At 40.1% G+C, this 19,817-nt stretch overlaps 1 protein-coding gene across 5 annotated transcripts in view; it reads left to right on the top strand.

Annotated features, from left to right (window-relative positions):
- The window catches only part of rbms3 (RNA binding motif, single stranded interacting protein), a 629,442-nt gene that overhangs the window by 271,648 nt on the left and 337,977 nt on the right, over nucleotides 1-19,817 (top strand). For all 5 annotated transcript variants that reach the window (XM_057827865.1, XM_057827863.1, XM_057827866.1 and 2 more), the window contains exon 3: nucleotides 810-868. In XM_057827865.1, the coding sequence (XP_057683848.1) occupies nucleotides 810-868 (59 nt within the window). The remainder of the gene's footprint in view (nucleotides 1-809; nucleotides 869-19,817) is intronic.

Genomic DNA, 19,817 nt, shown 5'->3' with positions numbered 1-19,817 from the left:
ATGACGTCACAACTCCGCCCCCCTGACTGGAGCCGCCATATTGTGTGTCAGCTCGTCGTGTTTACACATTACCGCTACGTACATGCCTCCTATTACGGCATGTTTTTTTTCTGCTGGGTAACATTAATAATCAAAATGGTGAAGGCGTGTGTGGCGGTTGGTTGCAGTAACAGAGAAGATAGACGGAGAGACTTGAAGTTCTACCGTATACTGAGAGACCCGAAGAGGAGAGCGAGATGGACTGCTGTAATTCGACAAGAAATCTGGCCACCAAACGATCACCACAGACTATGTAGTAGTCATTTTATATCTGGTAAGATGCGTTTAATATATATTTGGAAGATTTTGGGCTGACAACCACAATTAAGATCATTGTGTGACGTTGGTGATTGGGGTCTATATAGTTGCCTCATTTTCTTTGGGGGCGGAGTTGTTGTTTTGTTGGTGTTGTTGGCGGTAAGCAGAGTAAAAAGAGGGAGAAAAATACCACGACTTCCGTGTCTAATTTTTCGCTGCCAAGCAAGCGTTACAATATTAATTAAAAATGAATGAAAACTAAATACTATTGAATATGTCATCATTATCATTTTAAAAATTTAAGTGACGGGTAAAAATAGATTATGACCGGATTTTTATGACCCTGTCAGTCAAAATGACAGACAACGAAAATGTCTAGCGCAACCTCTGCACAATACCCAACTTCTACGACTACGTTCTTCTACATAACCATACAGTCAACTCTGTCGTTGGTATAAATGTTTGCAATTTGGTCTTTTTCCGTCAACATAAGTACTTCTCTGTCTCCACAGGTATGGAAAGATAGTGTCAACAAAGGCCATTCTGGATAAGAACACCAACCAGTGCAAAGGTAGGTCTTCTCTTGTTATTTGATTTTGCTCACCATGAGTGCCTGCACATTTCACGCTGGAACTCCCGGGTTATTTTTGGCTATAAAGAAATACCAGAAAGGCATCAAATGACCCTGATACCAAACTGACCGCTGGGCTTTGTCAAACAATAGACCACTCAAAGAAGCAATCAAGCAGGCCATCCCCCTACACACTCCTGTGGAGTCGCTGCATAGGTGTGAAGGGGGGGTTTCACTCTGGATAGCTGCAATTAGCATCTTGAATATAAGAGAGATGGGTGGACTTCTTGGTGGGTCTTGCAAAGGAATTGGCCCTCTCTCATGTGGGCGCAAAGAAGGCGCAGAAGGAAAAATTGATTCAGCAACAACATCCAACACCTAACCCCGGGAAAAGGGCGAAGTGTCATGTGTCACCACAAAAAAAATGTTTTGTTTTTATTACACCGTCCCTTGTACTGTAGGAAAACTGCAGCTTTTGAAAGATGTAAAAAGGTTGTCCGCCCGATTGCCTGACTGAGCGGTCCACTGTCCGACAAGCAAGAACTGTTTTGTCCAGCCCATTCGGAAGGGGGAGATAAAATGACCTCTAAAGGTGTTCATTGCCTTAGACAACCATCCAATGCCACCTTTGTGTCCATACAGTTTACACACACATACAGTATGTGTGAGACGTACTGTAAGTCTGACAACAGTATGGTTCCATGCATGAAGTTTAAAAAAAAAGCTGACTATTATGTTCCATTTGGTTTAAGCAGAAGATAAAACTGAAAGAGTTGAAGGGACAAGTAAACACTTAAAAAGAAAAGTCACATTCTGTCAGTAGTTTGGTCTATTTTATGGTGACTTTTTCACCCCAACCTGTCTTCTGGGCTTCAAAGTGACAACAAGCGAGCTAGAATACCACCAATCTACCCTTCCCCCATCAGCCAAGGCAGCCCTGCCCTGCAAACACTCAAGATGCTAACTGGAGCAATCCAACCCTGTGGTTTTACGAGTGAATGGGAATGACTAATGAGGACCATAGTGCTCACAAAAGATATGCTGATGATCCTCCTCTGGTTACAAAAGTGATTTGTGTCAACTGATCCACCCTTGGTAGTTCTAGTGATGTGTGGTCACAATGTTCATGCTAATCGTTTCTAGAGCAGACACAGTCGATATATCGGTCGACCTTTAGTTTTTAGTCCTGCTTTTTATTTTTTTTACCTGTCCTGTTCAGCTGTTTGACATGGAGAATGGAAGTCTAAGTTACCGGTTGGTCCGAACAGTTTTAATGTTTCACACTGAGAGTATGACATACTCCCATTGTGATCATTCAACATACCTCATTTAATATGACAAAGCAGCGAACAGGAAGCGGTTATGGGGGAACAGAAAAAAAAGAAACACAAGAAAAGAAAGAATGAAAAGCAACTAGAAACACATTGAACGTCTACACGAACTAATAATATGTTGGTGCTATCGTCAGCTAGATGTATTTCCGGTTGACACCATGTGGGGGGGCCTGTTGACCAAGGAAAAAAGAGGCGGGGTTGTGGGGGAGACAAAAGCTAAGTGATTGGGAGGGGTAGAGTGTACACAAATCAGCACTGTGATCTAGAACCCAGTAATCGTGTGAATCCCTTGTGAGTGTAAGCCTGTCGGCAACCGACTCTACACCCGAGCACGCCCAATCACAACCAGGCGCATGTGAGCCCAACCAAACACGCGACAGCCAAGCAGACGAGCGGAAACACCAACTGGGCGCCAACCCAGGGCCATGGCCCCCACTCGAACAGCCCGGGGAAGGAGTGCTGGCGGGGGGGGGCAGCACAGCCCATCCCTCCTCTGGCAGCCCAGCAAAGGAGCCATTGTCAGCCCCCGGGCCACCCGCGCTACCATCAACCGGCCTTAAGGTATGGGAACAGGGGACGCACCACCAACCCCACGCCCACCCCTGTCCGCCCACCCAGCCCACGAGCCACCGCCGCAGCCCCTCAACGGTCACAGCACGCCACGGGACCCCCGGCGGCGAACCGAGCCCAGGGCGGGGCAGGGTCCCACGCTGGAGCAGGCGTCATCCAACCGAAATTTAGTACTGTATTTTGACTTTAGGGTATTTGTTGAGTATGAATTTATAAAACAAGTCACAATGAGAATGCAACTAACTTGCACGTGAAATATTCCACTGACTACAGGGTACTTGCTTTCTTTTGCAGCAATCATTCATAAGTAGATACTTTCATTTTTTGGGCTTATAAGCATAGAAACTAATTAAATTTTTCAGCTCAACTCACTCATTGTTACCTGGCATTTTATATCCGTATAGAGGTACTTACTGACAGTGCCCCTGTGTTGGAGGTAACTACTACAAAGCCCAGTTTGAAGTACCACATCACAAAAAACGGCACATCAAGAACATGTAATACACTTCTCCCACACATTCAAACACAGAGTGCATGTACACACACACACACTGAGAGAGACTAATCATACCCCCGCACTGCCTGAGGTGTACTGTGCTCTGGCAGGAGTAGTGGCCATGCAACAGATCTATCAATCTTCCTGCTAACATCACAGCTTGTCTACCTCTTCTAGGCTCTCTACTCCTCCATTACCCCATGTTTCTATGAACCTTTACTTCTTTCTTTTGACAGCGCCGACTCACACTACAGTACCTCTCTCCCTCTTACCTTTGCCATTACTTGCACACACACCAAGCGAGATTCCTTTATTTATTTTGTTTTCAAGGATACATATCAGAAGTGGTTTTAGCGTAGATGGAAGACTGTAGAGCGAGGGGGGATGCTCACCCAGGGAGAAAAAATATCAAAAGAAACAACATGCTAGTTGCTGCAGTAAAATTAGAATCGACTATTGCGTCAGTGATTTTGCTTTCCTTTGTTTGAGTTTTCAAGAGGCTAATTTTTAAATTTGTTATAATATTATTTCTTCCAGCAGTGGTTCTTAACCTTGCCAAAGTTACCGAACCCTTTCGGAAACCCTTTATTAAAAAAAAAAAAAATCCATTTGTTTCAATTCAAGATCGATATACAGTGGTATGAAAAAGTATCTGAACCTTTTAGAATTTCTCACATTTCTGCATAAAATTCCTAACAAATGTGAGCTGATATTTGTCAAAATCACACAGATGAAAAAAACAGTGTCCGCTTTAACTATAACCACCCAAACATTTATAGGTTTTCATATTTTAATGAGGATAGCATGCAAACAATGACAGAAGGGGGTAAAAATAATTTGTTCTTCTGAAATCATTCTGAAGTTGATTTACTTCTGCGTTTTGGATCATTGTCTTGTCGCAGCATCCAGCCTCTTTTATAGCTTCAACTGTCTGACAAACAGCCTCGGGTTTTTCTGCAAATCATCTTGAAAAACATTTGAATTAATTCTTCCATTAATGATTGCAAGTTGTCCAGGCCCTGAGACAGCAAAACAGCCCCAAATCATGATGCTCTCTCCACCATGCATCACAGTGGGGATGAGGTGTTGATGTTGGTGAGCTGTTCCATTTTTTTCCCCTCCACACATGACTTTGTGTGTTACTCCCAAACAATTCAACTATGGTTTAATCAGTCCACAAAATATTTTGCCAAAACTTCTGTGGAGTGTCCATGTGGAGTGTCCAAGTGCCTTTTTGCGAACATTAAACAAAATGACGTTTTTTTTTTTTTTTTTTTTTTTTTAGACCGCAGTGGTTTCCTCCGTGGAGTCCTCCAATGAACACCATGATTGGCCATAGTTTTACATATAGTTGAGAGATTGGATTGTGCCAGTGATTTCTGCAAGTCTTTAGCAGACACTCTAGGGTCCTTTTTTACCTTGATGAGTATTCTGCACTGAACTCTTGGCGTCATCTTTGGTGGACGGTCAGTCCTTGGGAGAGAAGCAACAGTGTCAAACTCTCTCCATTTGTAGGCAACTTCTCTGACTGTCAATTTATGAACATCCAGATTTAGAGATGGTTTTGTATCCTTTCCCAACTTTATACAAATCAACAATCCTTGAGTGCAGGTCTTCAGACTGCTTTTTTGACCGAGCCATGATGCACATCACACAATGCTTCTCATCAAGACATTTCTTTTTTTTTAAACTGTCCTGTTCAGCTGTTTGACACAGAGAATGGAAGTCTAAGTGTCCGGTTGGTCTGAACAGTTTTTATGTTTCACATTGAGAGTATGACATACTCCCATTTTGATCATTTAACATACCTCGTTTATTATGACAAAGCAGCGAACAGGAAGGGGTTATGGGGGAACCGAAGAAAAGAAACAAGAAAAGAAAGAAAAGAAACACAAACACAACAAGAAATATATTGAACGCCTACACTAACTATTAATATGTTGGTGCTATTGTCAGCTCGATGTATTTCCGGTTGACACCATGTTGGGGACTGTTGACCAGGGAAAGAAGGGGAGGTCGTGGGGGAGTCTATAAAATAAGTGATTGGGAGGGGTAGAGTGTACACAAATCAGCTCTTTGATCTAGAACCCAGCAATCGTGTGAATCCCTTGTGAGTGTAAGCCCGTAGGCAACCGACCCATAGTTTTACATATACTGTAGTTGATGTGTGCACAGAGATATTGGACTGTGCCAGTGATTTCTGTAAGTCTTTCGCAGACACTCTAGGGTTGTTTTTTTTTTTACCTTGAGGAGTATTCTGCGCTGGACTCTTGCCGTCATCTTTGCTGGACGGCCACTCGTTGGGAGAGAAGCAACAGTGTCAAACTCTCTCCATTTGTAGACAACTTCTCTGACTGTCGAGTGATGAACATCCAGACTTTTAGAGATGGTTTTGTATCCTTTCCCAACTTTATACAAATCAACAATCCTTGAGTGCAGGTCTTCAGACAGCTCTTTTGACCGAGCCATGATGCACATCAGACAATGCTTCTCATCAAGACAATTCTTACCAGGTGTGGGTTTTATAGTGGGCAGGGTAGCTTTAAACCAGTCATCAGTGATTGGGCACACACCTGACTTAAATTGTTTGGTAAAAACTGATTTCAATTGGTCTGTAAGTCTCCTTAGGCAGAGGGTTCACTTACTTATTTTCCCCCTTCTGTCATTGTTTGCATGCTATCCTCATTAAAATATAAACATCTATAAATGTTTGGGTGGTTTCAGTTATAGCAGAGACTTTATTTTCATCTGTGTGATTTTGAGAAAGATCAGATCACATTTGATGAGAAATTCCAAAAGGTTCAGATACTGTTTCCTACCACTGTAACTAACTTCCCTCTAATTGAATTATTCGCGTAACCGTTTCAGCTCTAGAATATATTGATGCAAGAGTAGAAAAATGTGATTTTATTTCCTGTCCGCATATTGAACTGCTAGTAGTTTCTTCTTCCCTCTTGAATATCTGCTGAGGCATTCACTTCTTCTGAAAGAAATAAAGCCGAAATTCGGGGCATATGGATGGATGACGACTGCAACCGAGAGAAAAAAGGAAGCCATTGTAAGAAGTCTGAACCGCTCATTTGCCATCCGTGGCCATAATCGCCTTTGAAAAGGCGGCAGTGTTTGAAATAAAGCCGGGCCGACCAAATGGAGACATTTTATTTTCCTCGCCAGGGTCTGGAGACTGAGGAAATGACCTCAACCCTTTAAAGGACCTCCACTTCCCCCTCCGCACTGGGAGATAAAGCTCAGAGAAAATTCAACGCTCTGACTGATGCTGCGCGACATTGGTCGGTTGCACTGAATTGTGGGAAACAGATGAGATGTGGGGCCTCATGAGGCTCTTTTGACAGTAGTCAGTTGTTCATTTTTTGGCTCTTTCCACTCAGAAACTGCGAGTTAAAGAGCAAAAAAATCTGCTCAAATATCTATCAGATTGTTTTGGAGCTTGATGCTAAATTTATAGCAGACATGCGTATTTCTTGCTCCGCTGCACATTTTTATAATGCAGTTTAAAGGCCTGTCAGATGCTTGACCACTTTAGTCCAAAACATTACTTCCGCTTACCACAGACTCATCTAATGGAGAAATATAGGCAATGGACATTCTATTAAAAAACAGATTTATTGCTGCATCAGTCCCCGAGTGGAGACTCTGAGCATAGGTCTATTGATGAATGAGGTGGGTCTCTCCCGAAGAGCCTGTTCTGTGTGGGCATATTTGGAGGTAAGAGGGGGTGTGGGAACAGGCAAAGAAAGCTTTTTGCATGCGTTATTGGTTTCTCATTAGAGGGCTGAGATATAAACATTTGTCTATGTTGTACACCATGCAGGTGCAATTACGGACTCGCTTTGCTCGCCCTGCTGCCCTTTGGAAGTGAATTATGTGCACATAAGAGTCTTGTCTCAAGTCAGGACCAAAACTGACCTTTTCTCCCAAATCATCTGGTAAGAGACAATAATTGGAGAATAATACCAATGAGGGCAATGGGAATACTTTGAATTTTTACTTCACGGCAGAGAGTTGGACAAAGGCCAATAATATAGAGTGCTACCATAAGCGGATTTTAAGGGGGGGCTAGGGGTGCCAGGCCCCGCCTGGTGGCTGAAAAGTGTCATTGCATGAAATTGACCTTCCTATATATATATATAAAACTTGTCAAACAATAAAACTGCAACAAAAATGAATGAAATGAACAAAAAGATATAATTTTATAATGGGAGCAATATTATTTTTCGAACAGGTCATGTGATTAGCACCTTAGACAGTCATTTGCTTTGCATATAATTAAAAAAAAAAATTAGGGGAGGGCAGTTTTATTTTTCAAATGATTTTTTACTTTGAAAAAATATGTATATTTTTTTGATTGAAGCAACTTTTTTGGGGGATTGAATGATTTAGACAGAAATGTCCATAATATGGCCCAAACACAAAATGGATTGTTTTAATCAAAGAAAACGTTTTCAATGAAAAATTAAGTGTTCAAATGCACATTTTTCAATCTCAAATATTTTTCGCAATCAAAAACGTTTTCTATGGTGTAATTGTTTCCTTTTTTGATTGAAGTGATTTTTCTTTTTGAAGAAATATTTTTTGTTTGCAACCTATTTTTTGATTGAATAATAAAGACAAAAACGTCCTCGCCAAAATGTTGCCCAAACACATCAAAAAAGTTGATTCAATTAAAAAAACAAAAAAATCAATCAAAGAAAAATAGCTTCCACGCGCATTTTTTTTTTGCAAATTAATTTTTGCATTCACTTTTTTTTTTATTGAAGCGACTTTTTTATTTTTAAAAATATATATTTTGATTAAAGGAACTTTTTTTTTGTTTTTTAAATTGGTGCAACTTAAAAAAAAAAAAAAATGGAATAATAAAGACACAAATCAACCTCCATATGGCTCCACCCAGGGGATATCATTTTTGACACAATGAAAAGGAGTCTGTGTGCAGATTATATAATAGATTTCATTTATTTTCCCCTCAAAATAACTCAAAATATAGCCATTAATATCTAAACCTCTGGCAACAAAAGTGAGTACACCCCTTAGAAACTACGTACATCCCTAAATGTCCAAATTGAGTACTGCTTGTCATTTTCCCTCCAAAATGTCATGTGACACGTTACAGGAGTGCTGTCAGCATTGCTGCAGAGATTGAAGAGGTGGGGGATCAGCCTATTAGTGCTCAGACCATACGCCGCACTCTACATCAAATTGGTGTGCATGGCTATCACCCTAGGAGAAAGCTTCTTCTGATCCGGATTCAGGGTCAGCAAAACAACAAGCACATCGGAATGTCCTAGAGAAGCGACAGTTGTTAGTTCAACATTCAGTCTTTCTGAAGTCTGCGGTACGGTGGGCCGGTCAAAGGGTGTTGTTTAGGATAATTCTTCTGTTGCCAATTTGGGCAATCAAGTTCGTGCGTCACCGTTCGTTGCTGGGTCATGGTTACTGAGGCAACTGAGGTTGGAGGTTCGGCCTACCTTGACGTCTGAGAGGCGCCGAGCTATTAAACTGAGAGTTGTTTTTGTTATCTTGTGTTGTGGTAGTACAAGACGTCCCGCCATTTGTTCTGGCCTGTCCTGAAGCGCCGATTGCGGGATTTGGTGTTGCAGATTTGGGCAGTCAAGTTTGTGCATCACTGTTCCTCGCTGGGTCATGGTTACTGAGGCAACTGATTAAGGAGGTTCGGCCTGCCTTGACGTCTAAGAGGCACCAAGCCATCAAACTTAAGAGTTGTTTTTGTTATTGAGGTGTTGTGGTAGTACAGGACGTCTGCCATTTGTTCAGGTCTGTCCAGAAGCGTTGATTGCGGGATTCGGTGTTGCAGATTTGGGCAGTCAAGTTCTTGCGTCACCGTTCGTCGCTGGGTCATGGTTACTAAGGCAACTGAGGTGGGAGGTTCGGCCTGCCTTGACATCTAAGAGGCGCCAAGCCATCAAACTTAGAGTTGTTTTTGTTATCGAGGTGTTGTGGTAGTACTGGACGTCCCGCCATTTGTTCTGGCCTGTCCTGAAGAGCTGATTGCGGGATTTGGTGTTTCAGAAGTGGGCTTGCCTATCACCTGGTAGTCAGCGTCAATCCTGGTCAGTCAGCTGCATGACGCACACTTTGGGCTTCCGTGGTCAGATGGCGTCATGTATCTCTTATGCCCTATGTCAAATGTATTCTGTTTGTTTTTCTTAAACTATGATATAAAGGCTATTTATTTTATATCGGGTACGTTAGAGCAATACAAACAGTCAAAGAGTAAATACGAGAAAATATACTATTCCCTTCAGCACCTGAAAAATTATCTCATCAGATCACATTTCTGATTGGTTGAGGAAGCCATGAATCAGATATGTATAAAACAAGAGGGCTTCCAAATCGAGATTGGCCATGCTTCAATATCTGAATTCCAAGCTGATGCTTACCCAGAGAGACAAGTGGTGTACCTGTTAAGATGAACGAGACACTTTTTCTGTATCCACATTTGAATGTTTGCTCTGTCTAGAGATTTTATCCATGTTCCCAGGGCCCTTGAATTCCATTGATCTGCCTTTGTTCAAATATTTAGCCTGCCCCGTCACCTCGCTGTGAGGCTTCCTTCGTGTGATTACATTGTGTAGTACAAACCTAGTGAGGATCATGCGGTGACATCGTAAATGGCAGTATGAATTTTAAAGTTATTTGCAGACGTACACACTTTCGGGAAGATTTTCTTCAAATTTTCTCAGTGTCTCCGTGGGAATTCTTAGCCACTAGTAGTTTGGGAAATGTCGCTGATGTTGCTTATCTTAAAAGTGTGATGCAGTTTAGTTTGGTTTTTCTGCACAAAGCTCATTGAAGCCTGTGTTTATGCACTTTGCTTTGTTCATTGAAAATAGTAGGGCTGCAGCAATCGAATATTTTAGTAATCGACTGAAAATTCGATCGATTAATCGAGTAATCGGATAAAACATTATTTTTTTTTAGGTAAAGAGCAATTATGAATATACATGAGAAAAAAAGACATTTAATCCAGTCTTGAACCATTTTCAGTCAATCAATGTCTTTATTTTCGATGTACATTGTTGAAAACAGCCAAAAATTGCATCTCAGATGTGACTAGAAAAAAAAAATCACTTTCACTCAAAAAACCTTTAGATCTTATATTAAAAAAAAACATATTTCTTACCTAAAAATGTAATTACGCTTGATAACACACGTCACTTGAAAACTATGTGTTTTTCCCACGTTTCAATTTAATTTCCATTTGTGTCAAGCTATTTTTAAGTTGTAGTTAAGTTTTAAGTTAGTCTTGTTAGGTTTTGTGTTGGTTTTCTCCTAGTGTGACTTGTCCCTGTGATTGCCCATTGATTTCACCTGTTTTGCCTCCTAGTGTATCCTCCAACTTGCATCCTCCTGTGCTCACCTGTTCCTCGTTGTGTTGTTACTCCTTGTCTGTGTGTGTGTGTGTGTGTGTATAAGCTCCCAGTTTCTTTTCACTCCTTGTTGCGTCATTGTCTGTGTAAAAGTCAAGAACCTGTCCAAGCCCTCGTGTACTAAATATTTTGATTTTCCAAAAAAGAGGACACTCGACCCCGCCTCGAGATACTGAATTTTACTCGCAGTTCACTCAAAGATGCCTATATTACTTTGATATACATATTTAATGTGTGCCTCCTCAGTCTGGGCAGAAAAATTCAGTTTTATTAAAAAAAAAAAAGCCATATAGTATATATTATATACTATGTGGAAATAAGTTTTTTACTTAACAGGCTTTATTCTTATTAAAAAAGAAAAAAAAAAAGACAAAAAAAAAAAAATAGCATGCAGACCCGAATAAATATAGTACAGTCAATACAGACACACAGTAGGCTTGTGCCACAGTTTTTTATAAATTACTATCACAACAACTGTCGTTGAGAAATTGTTATTCCCACTCAATTTTTATTCCCATCCAATGTTCTAGATTACACGCAAACAATAACCAAAATAAACCGACAAACTATTCAACCAGCATGTTTCCAAACGCAGCAGGTCAAAACTACGTTTCCCATAATGCCTAGCGCGGCTTAGCTCACTGATAGCTACCCTATTAGTGAGGCAAAATCAAACTTTGCTATCTAGGTTTACAATCATCGGTAGCGCAACGATTTGACATCAAACGGGATTTTACAGATCACGCCAGTACAAAGCTCCAACAGAAGTCAACAGTTGCCATTGCAAACGTATTTATCGTAAAAAAAAAAAAAAAAAAAACTTAACAACTGGGCAGGCTACTGGGCAACTGGGCTACTTAAAATATAATACTAACATTAAACCAAATACACGAACGCAGAAAAATTAATACAAGACTAATACAACATACTTTATCTCTTTGTACCCATATATTGTATAATATATAACAGAAGACACATGACCCACATTAACAGAAGATAAACTTACAGCAAGGTGTACGGAGCACGATAAACGTCTCTTAAAACTACTCCTTATTGTAGTCTGTAACTGCCTCTTCTCTTGCCAAACCGTCAACCCAGTAGATAGCGGTAATGGCCCATATTACAAGGGGTAAACTGTACTCCTTCTCCCGCCCCTACTAGTAGGAGCCACGACAACACAGGCAAGCGCTGCCCCCCAGCGGCCGGAGATATTCTCTTCAAATTGGTCCCGTGAAAAATCATAAAAACCGGACATTTTCATGAATTTATAAAACCCGGCCGGATGACGAGGACACGACGTGAAAGGTGGACATGTCCGGGCAAAAGAGGACGTTTGGTCATCCTATGTTTTGTTGGTTATTATTAAAATGTTTTTTGAGATCACCACCCCCTCCCTGGCTGCCTTTTGTTTCCCTGCAATTGGGTCCACACCACATGCCTGCCCGCGTTTCCCTGACAAATCTAAACTGTAAGTACTGATAGAATTTTTAGTTTTTGCAGTGTTCAAAATAAATGTATGATACCTGCTGTATTGGAGCACATTAGGGACCAGTGCCACTTGTTTTATTCAGCAATGACTACTGAGCTAAAACTGACAGTTAGCTTTATTATATTTTAATTTTACACCCTCATCACTCTACAGTGCTGTGTCTTTACATATTAAATAAAGCCTGTATGAAAGACACGTTAGCCACGCATCGACAGTGGTCATAATCAATAGAAACCTAGCCCTCCGAAGGGCTAACGTTACGTGAGCGAGTGACAGTAACGTTATATTTATTAGCGATGAGAAGTCTACTGCTTAAAGATGGCGGCTGTTTACTAACGCTGCCCAGACGCGGCCGGGTCTGCCATTCCGCATCTAGTCCTAAATGCATGCGATATCTATGAGACGCATCGGACACTACCTGCCGCCACACTAGCATCATGCGGGTGTAGTTTTTAGCTATTTGGCATAGTTTGTAGCGGCTGTTGGCTGCAGTAAGTTTTTTTTTCTTCTTCCTCTACACATGTGACATCAGCGCGTTGTCCCGCATTATAAGTAGTCCGGGCAAAATTAAACGATCCCTCAAGGTGAATAAAATTACTCAGATCAGTTTTTAAACTCGAGTTACTCGAGTTGCTCGAGTATTCATTTCAGCTCTAGAAAATAGTCATGCACCAACAGAAATGCCTTCTGTTTCCCTCATTTGGGAGCCGGATGTGGTTAGTACAGTAGATAATCATACACATATTGAGGAAGTGAAGAATCCCACATTTTCATGGTGTAAGATTTGCTGCTGTTACACATCATCAGGCACCATATTGAATGTATTTTAGGGGTTAATTGATGACATACGCATTACCTTCCTTGCTGCCATTGACGTTCACGCTCATGTTCATTCGCGCGTCCCAGTCAAAATTAATTGGACGTATAGTGCTGTCAATGGCACTTAAGGATGGGCCTTCACAGCCAATCCTCCTAGTTTAAATGAATTGGATGTTTACCCTTGTTGATGGCAGAAAATGAGTTAACATAGTTTTGGGCTCATCATTGACATACAATACCAGGATCTGTGAAATATTGTGAACATTTTTATGTATTATAACTGAGCTAAACCTAAATAACCTTCGGCCTTTAACATGCCTTGAATGTTTGACCTTATAACCCAGATAGCAAAATATAACTGGACCGGACATGGGCCTGATGTACCGGAAGTTTTGAAAAAGGTTCCGCCCTCGTGTGTTTTTGAATAACGGGCCGAACTCGGTATGCTAATCCGGCAAGTGAATCAGTTTTGGGCCAGAACTGGTCTAAAGTAGCAGAAACCACATTAATGTATGGCCCAGATATGGCACATATGTTAGCCAATCTCGGCCAGATTTATATCAAAACAGTTTTCAGTATTAAATTTGGTGTGACAAAAATGGCAAATGGCAAAAAAAATGCTACATGGCAAAATCAATTTTTCCTCATGGCAAAAAAATGCCACATGGCAAAATCCATTTTGCCACATGGCAAAAAAAAAAAATGCCACATGGTAAATACCACTTTTGGTTCTCGTTGTCTCTCCAAAATTGGCGAGACTGTTAATTAGACATATGAGATCTTAAGTTATCAAAATGGTGAGTTTTCATTCACGGGCCTGACCTGGGCTGGGTGCAAAAGTCTGCCATTTTTTGTTTTTGTTTTGTTTTTTTGGGCAACACGCCAAATTCAGCAAATGATTAATAACTCCTTTATGCAAGGTTCAGTCTTTTTTTTATATCTGGCATGTATGTAAGGTATACCAGCCTGAACACGACTGCATTGAATATTACCCTTAAGGCCTAGCCCTCCCGCTGGGAACAAGAAAAGCCATTTTTTTACGAGACAGGCTCCTCCTCCAAGGGATTAAAATCAATTGACCTAATCCGTTAAGTGAATCCAAACAGTTTTGGGCCAGAACTGGTCCAAAGCAGCAGAAAACACATTAATGTACGGCCCAGATATGTATCAAAACAGTTTTCAGCATTAAATTTGTGGTCCATTTTGAACAATGTATCATACTGTAATGCAGGGGTTCCCAACCTATTCCACTAAGGCACACTGTGGGTGCAGGATTTCATTCTTACCAAACAAGATGACAACACTTTTTCCCCAATCTGGTGTTTTACAAGTGCAATCAGTTGATTGCAGTCAGGTGTGGCTTGTTTTAGCAGAAGCCTCATTGGTTCAACTGTCTCTGCTGGATCGGCTGGAACAAAAACCAGGACCCACAGTGTGCCTTGAGGACTGGGTTGAAAACCCCTGCTGTAATGTGTTTATATTGCTAATTAGATTAGTCTATTAAATGCAATAGTGACAACTTTTTTCCCCCATGCCATTTATTAATGCCAACATTATAATGCACCATAACACTACAGCATTGTTTTTTTCAAGAAATATTTTAACTGGAGCAAGCAACTCCACATTAAAGATGAGCCATTCTTAGACTGTAAACAACATTTGTTCAGGATCTGCGGTCACGGGAGGACCTAAGCCCAGAGACTGAGGCAAACTGGCTGCGGAAACAAGTGTTTATTGATGCTAAAATGGGATGGTAGATAGTATCCGAAGAATCAGCTGGGCAGTTAGGTGATAGAACAGAAAAATGCAGGGGGAAAAAAATCTTAAGTGTTTCTTCAAATTACGCAGAATTGTACTTTAATTTCACAAGAGCAATAAAGACATTAAAAAATCAATTAAAAATCACTGAGCTCAGCCTTGAATTAAAATGATCAAATTATTAAAATTAGGGCTGTCAAAATTATCGCGTTAACGGGCGTTAATTAATTTTTTAAATTAATCACGTTAAAATATTTGACGCAATTAACGCAGATGCCCCGCTCAGACAGATTTAAATGACAGTACAGTGAAACGCTCACTTCTTAATTGTGTTTTATGGAGTTTTGCCGCCCTCTGCTGGCGCTTGGCTGCGACTGATTTTATAGGCTTCAGCACCCATGAGCATTGTGTAAGTAATTATTGACATCAACAATGGCAGGCTACTAGTTTATTTTTTGATTGAAAATTTTACAAATTTTATTAAAACGAAAAAATTAAGAGGGGTTTTAATATAAAATTTCTATAACTTGTACTAACATTTTTCTTTTAAGAACTACAAGTCTTTCCATCCATGGATCACTTTAACAGAATGTTAATCATGTTAATGCCATCTTGTTGATTTATTGTCATAACAAACAAATATAGTCCTTATGTACCGTATGTTGAATGTATATATCCATCTTGTCTTATCTTTCCATTCCAACAATAATTTACAGAAAAATTTGGCATATTTTATAGATGGTTTGAATTGAAATTAATTGCGATTACTTTTTTAGCTGTAATTAACTCGATTAAAAATGTTAATCGTTTGACAGCCCTAATCTAAATATTAAACAAAAAAAATACATGAGCATCTAAGTACAAGAAAAGAACAATTAGCTGATTTGCATAGCTAGCTTAAATGCTATACATGCTACATTTTTTTTTCACAATCCTCTTACCAAATTGTTCAAACACATATTCCCACAAAAAAACTGCTAAATGTATTTCTAAACTAAATAACGAATGCCTAAACAAACAGATTGTATTAGCTCAAACAAAAACATATCTTATGTTGGTCCTAACAGGGAGCAGTTGGATTCAGCTATGTTCGACAAGTTGTGGCATATTCACTCTTGCCACTAGAGGGCAGTGTGTCCACCCAAATCAGTGTAAAACTAAATGCAAACACTTTCAAAACAAACCATGACAACACCACTCTCACTGCAAAATTTGATTTGAAGCTTTTTTCTAATCGAATTACTTGAGTTTTTCGATTAATCGTTGCAGCACTACTATAAACTGTTGCTTGTGAAATGTTTCTTTTTAACAAACATTTAGAATACATTGCTTTGATTTAAATATGTTAAATCTATTTTTAGTCACTGACGGAATTAAGCCAGTATCTCAATATGAACGATCAGTTTTTATATTCGTGTCTGCTCACAGCTTTAGCGGCTGTTATTGACCATTTGCTATTTCCATACTGTTCTCTTGTTTTGACAATTCCTTTATTATACTTATCTTTTTACATCTTAATTGTTGTAACTTGAATATGTCCGGGCTTTCGTTAGTATTGGAGCCAGTCTTTCCCCACAGATGAGTAGATTAGCCTTTGTATGTGCAGCACAATGAATTTTCCCTGTCAGAAATGTCCCCTATGCATGGCACCATGCCCTCTGCAGATGTTGTGGGCAGCTCTTGGACAAGGACACTTCTGCATCTGCCAGAGAATATGACAAGAAATACATTACAGCCAATAGGCTTCCTGTCTGAAAGATGAATACCTTCATCATAAATCCATGGAGCACGGTTGATGAGTTAATTGCTCAAACTACCATTTCATTATCATATACAAAGGGACTGTCGGTGAGACTTATTTTGCTGCTAATTGTTATTGACTTCATCCATTTACAAGACGGATCAGACGGTGACTCCAAACGACTACACGATGGATCTTTGTCTAGAGTAGTTTAGATAATGATTTGTTTATAGATGTGTGCAGTTTTTGGTTAGAAGCATTTACAGCATAGCACCACAAAATGATCGCATATTGCTTTTCTTATACTACATATGTCATGTTTAGTGTGCTGTAAAGTGCTTTGTTGCAGCTGTGGCTCTGTGGCGCCCCCTTGAAATTTTCAAAAAGGCCTCTCCTATATTGTTTTTCCAACGTTGAGCAATGAAATTTGGGAAGTCGATACCTTGTGCAAAGCTGCTCCAAAAAGTCTTTTGCACCTACGCTGTACATTCCAAACCCAACAGGAAATCGGGCAAAATTTTGCAAAATCAATTTTTGCCACATGGCAAAATCCATTTTGCCACATGGCAAACAAATGCCACATGGCAAAATCCATTTTGGCACAGAGCAAAATCAGTTTTGCCACATGGCAAAATCAATTTTGCCACATGGCAAGAAAAAATGCTACATGGCAATAGAAAATGCCACATGGCAAAATCCATTTTAGCAAATAGCAAAAAAAAATGCCACATAGCAAAAAAACACCACATGACAAAATCAATTTTGCCACATGGCAAAAAAATGCTACATGGCAAAATCGATTTTTACACACAGCAAAAAAAAAAAAAAAAAAATGCCGAATGGCAAAATCCATTTTGGCACAGAGCAAAATCCATTTTGGCACAGAGCAAAATCCATTTTGCCACATAGCAAGAAAAAATGCTACATGGCAATAGAAAATGCCACATGGCAAAATCCATTTTAGAAAATAGCAAAAACAATGCCACATGGCAAAAAAACAACACATGACTAAATCCATTTTGCCACATGGCAAACAAATGCCACATGGCAAATCCATTTTGGCACATGGCAAAAAAAATCCCACATGGCAAAATCCATTTTGGCACAGAGCAAAATCAATTTTGCCACATGGCAAAATCAATTTTGCCACATGGCAAGAAAAAATGCTACATGGCAATAGAAAATGCCACATGGCAAAATCCATTTTAGCAAATAGCAAAAAAAATGCCACATGGCAAATCAATTTTGGCAAATGGCAAAAAAAATATGCCACATGGCAAAATCCATTTTGGCACATAGCAAAATCCATTTTGCCACGTGGCAAATCCATTATTTTTGGCACATAGTGAAATCAATTTTGCCACATGGCGAAAAAATGCCACATGGCAAAATCCGTTTCGCCACATGGCAAATACCACTTTTGGTTCTCGCTGTCACTTACGAATTGGCGAGACTGTTCATTAGACATATGAGAATTTAATTATCAAAATGGTGAGTTTTCAATCACGGGCCTGACCTGGACGGGGTGCCAAATTCAGCAAATGACGAATAGCTCCCTGATACAAGGTTCAGTCGTTTTCATATCTGGCATGTGTGCGAGGTATCCCAGCCTGAACACGACTGCGTTGAAATATCCCAGCAGAGGGTGCTAGAAAAGCCTTTTTACAAGACGGGGGGAAAAAAATAAATTGCCCTCAAACCCGCGTTAGGTGAGCCTTAAGACAAGTTCAGTTGCCTAAATAATAAAAAAAAGAGTTTTCGTTGAAGCAGAAGCGTCTCAAACAGGAAAATGAAAAAGACCGTCCCCATTTTGTCTCGCCAAAAGTTTTAACCAGACATACAACATATCTGCGCCAAACTTCCCTTGCTTGGTGAGAGTCATACCTTGAAGGGTCCTGTACGGTTCCTTTGCATCAACCCTACAGTGCCAACTAGTGGCAACGGAAAGTCCCTCATTTTACTTATACGTGTTCAGTTCTTTTCAGATGGGAGTCACCAAAAGATTTTGGAATGTATTAATTTAGATGATGAATCACCATTGTAGTTCGTGTACAACTCTTCATAAAGGCTGTAAACAACTGCTCTGTTCACTCTCAATACCGTTTTAACACTATATGCCTTTTACTGGATTCATTATTCATGCCGTGGGTGTTATTATTCTATTGTATGCCGTACAGAATGGGATCATTAGTGCTGAATGTGAATATCGCTGGTGAATATGGACTATAGGAACTCCAAACAATCCAGACTATTAGCAGATAAAGAATGGTAATTTTCTCCAGAGGTAATTAGGATTTGCATAATTTGGTCGCGACTGCATGAATGATGCATGGATGATTGATTCATCGATACATGCGTTCTAATGGCGCTCTTATCTCGGCTCTCCAAGGAGGACGTTTGTACAATGCGTAGCCCAAGGTGGCGTCTTCTATCACTGTAGACCGCCGCAGTAGGTGATGTCAAGAATTGCCCTGTGTCATCCTCGCATATTCGCACACATGAGTACAACACAGTCACAGTGCAACTGCAGCGCTTTTAAGTAACGGAGGAAGCGAAGCCGCTAGTAACTGATTGACGATAGTCCTTTTATCTTGACAGCCTCCGTCTTGGAGCCAGACCAGGAAATATGATATGACAGCTCATGTTCCCCTTAGAATGTCTGCGTGTGTGTTTGTCATCCTCCTTGTATGCTTGTGTCAATGCATTTTTGGAGCTGTATTTGTTCCTTTTCATGCTTGTTTTGCCAGAAAACAAGCATATTGTCAGTCAGCTAAGTGACAGGTACAAAGTTGATGCTTGTGTTACTACAGAAGCGGAGTTCATAGCAACACATTTTTCACTGCATTCCCCTTCGGCTAGTACACTTTAGGGTCGCTGCAGTGAACGGGAATGAACAGACAATTGCACGAGTCACTATATATACGGGTCACTTACCTGTTGTGGGCAAGTCGAGTCAGGAGGTGATGTCGAGTCAAGTCATTTTATGGAAGAAATTGAGCATTATCTGACAGAATTGCAGGGTTGCCAATACTTTTGGCCAGCAGTGTAAGTCAATGTAATAAAAAGAATGCAGTTTGATATTGTCTTCATTGTCGCAAATATTGGCGTCGCAAGTCCTGCATGTTGCTTTTTGGTGTTTTTCATTGGAATGGAAGTTTTTGTTGGCAAACTTCATCACCTTGAGAATTTTTTTTTTTTTTTTTGCCATGTGGCAAAATGGATTTTGCCATGTAGCATTTTTTTCCATGTGGCAAAATGAAATTTGCATGTGGCGTTTCATTTTTTTATTTTTTTGCCATGTGGATTTTTTTTTTGCCATGTGGCATTTCATTT

Source organism: Corythoichthys intestinalis, chromosome 22 (genome assembly GCF_030265065.1).
Source record: "Corythoichthys intestinalis isolate RoL2023-P3 chromosome 22, ASM3026506v1, whole genome shotgun sequence".
Taxonomy (NCBI): domain Eukaryota; kingdom Metazoa; phylum Chordata; class Actinopteri; order Syngnathiformes; family Syngnathidae; genus Corythoichthys; species Corythoichthys intestinalis.
The sequence above is the reverse complement of the archived record's forward strand: the minus strand, read 5'-3'. Positions and strand labels throughout refer to the sequence as shown.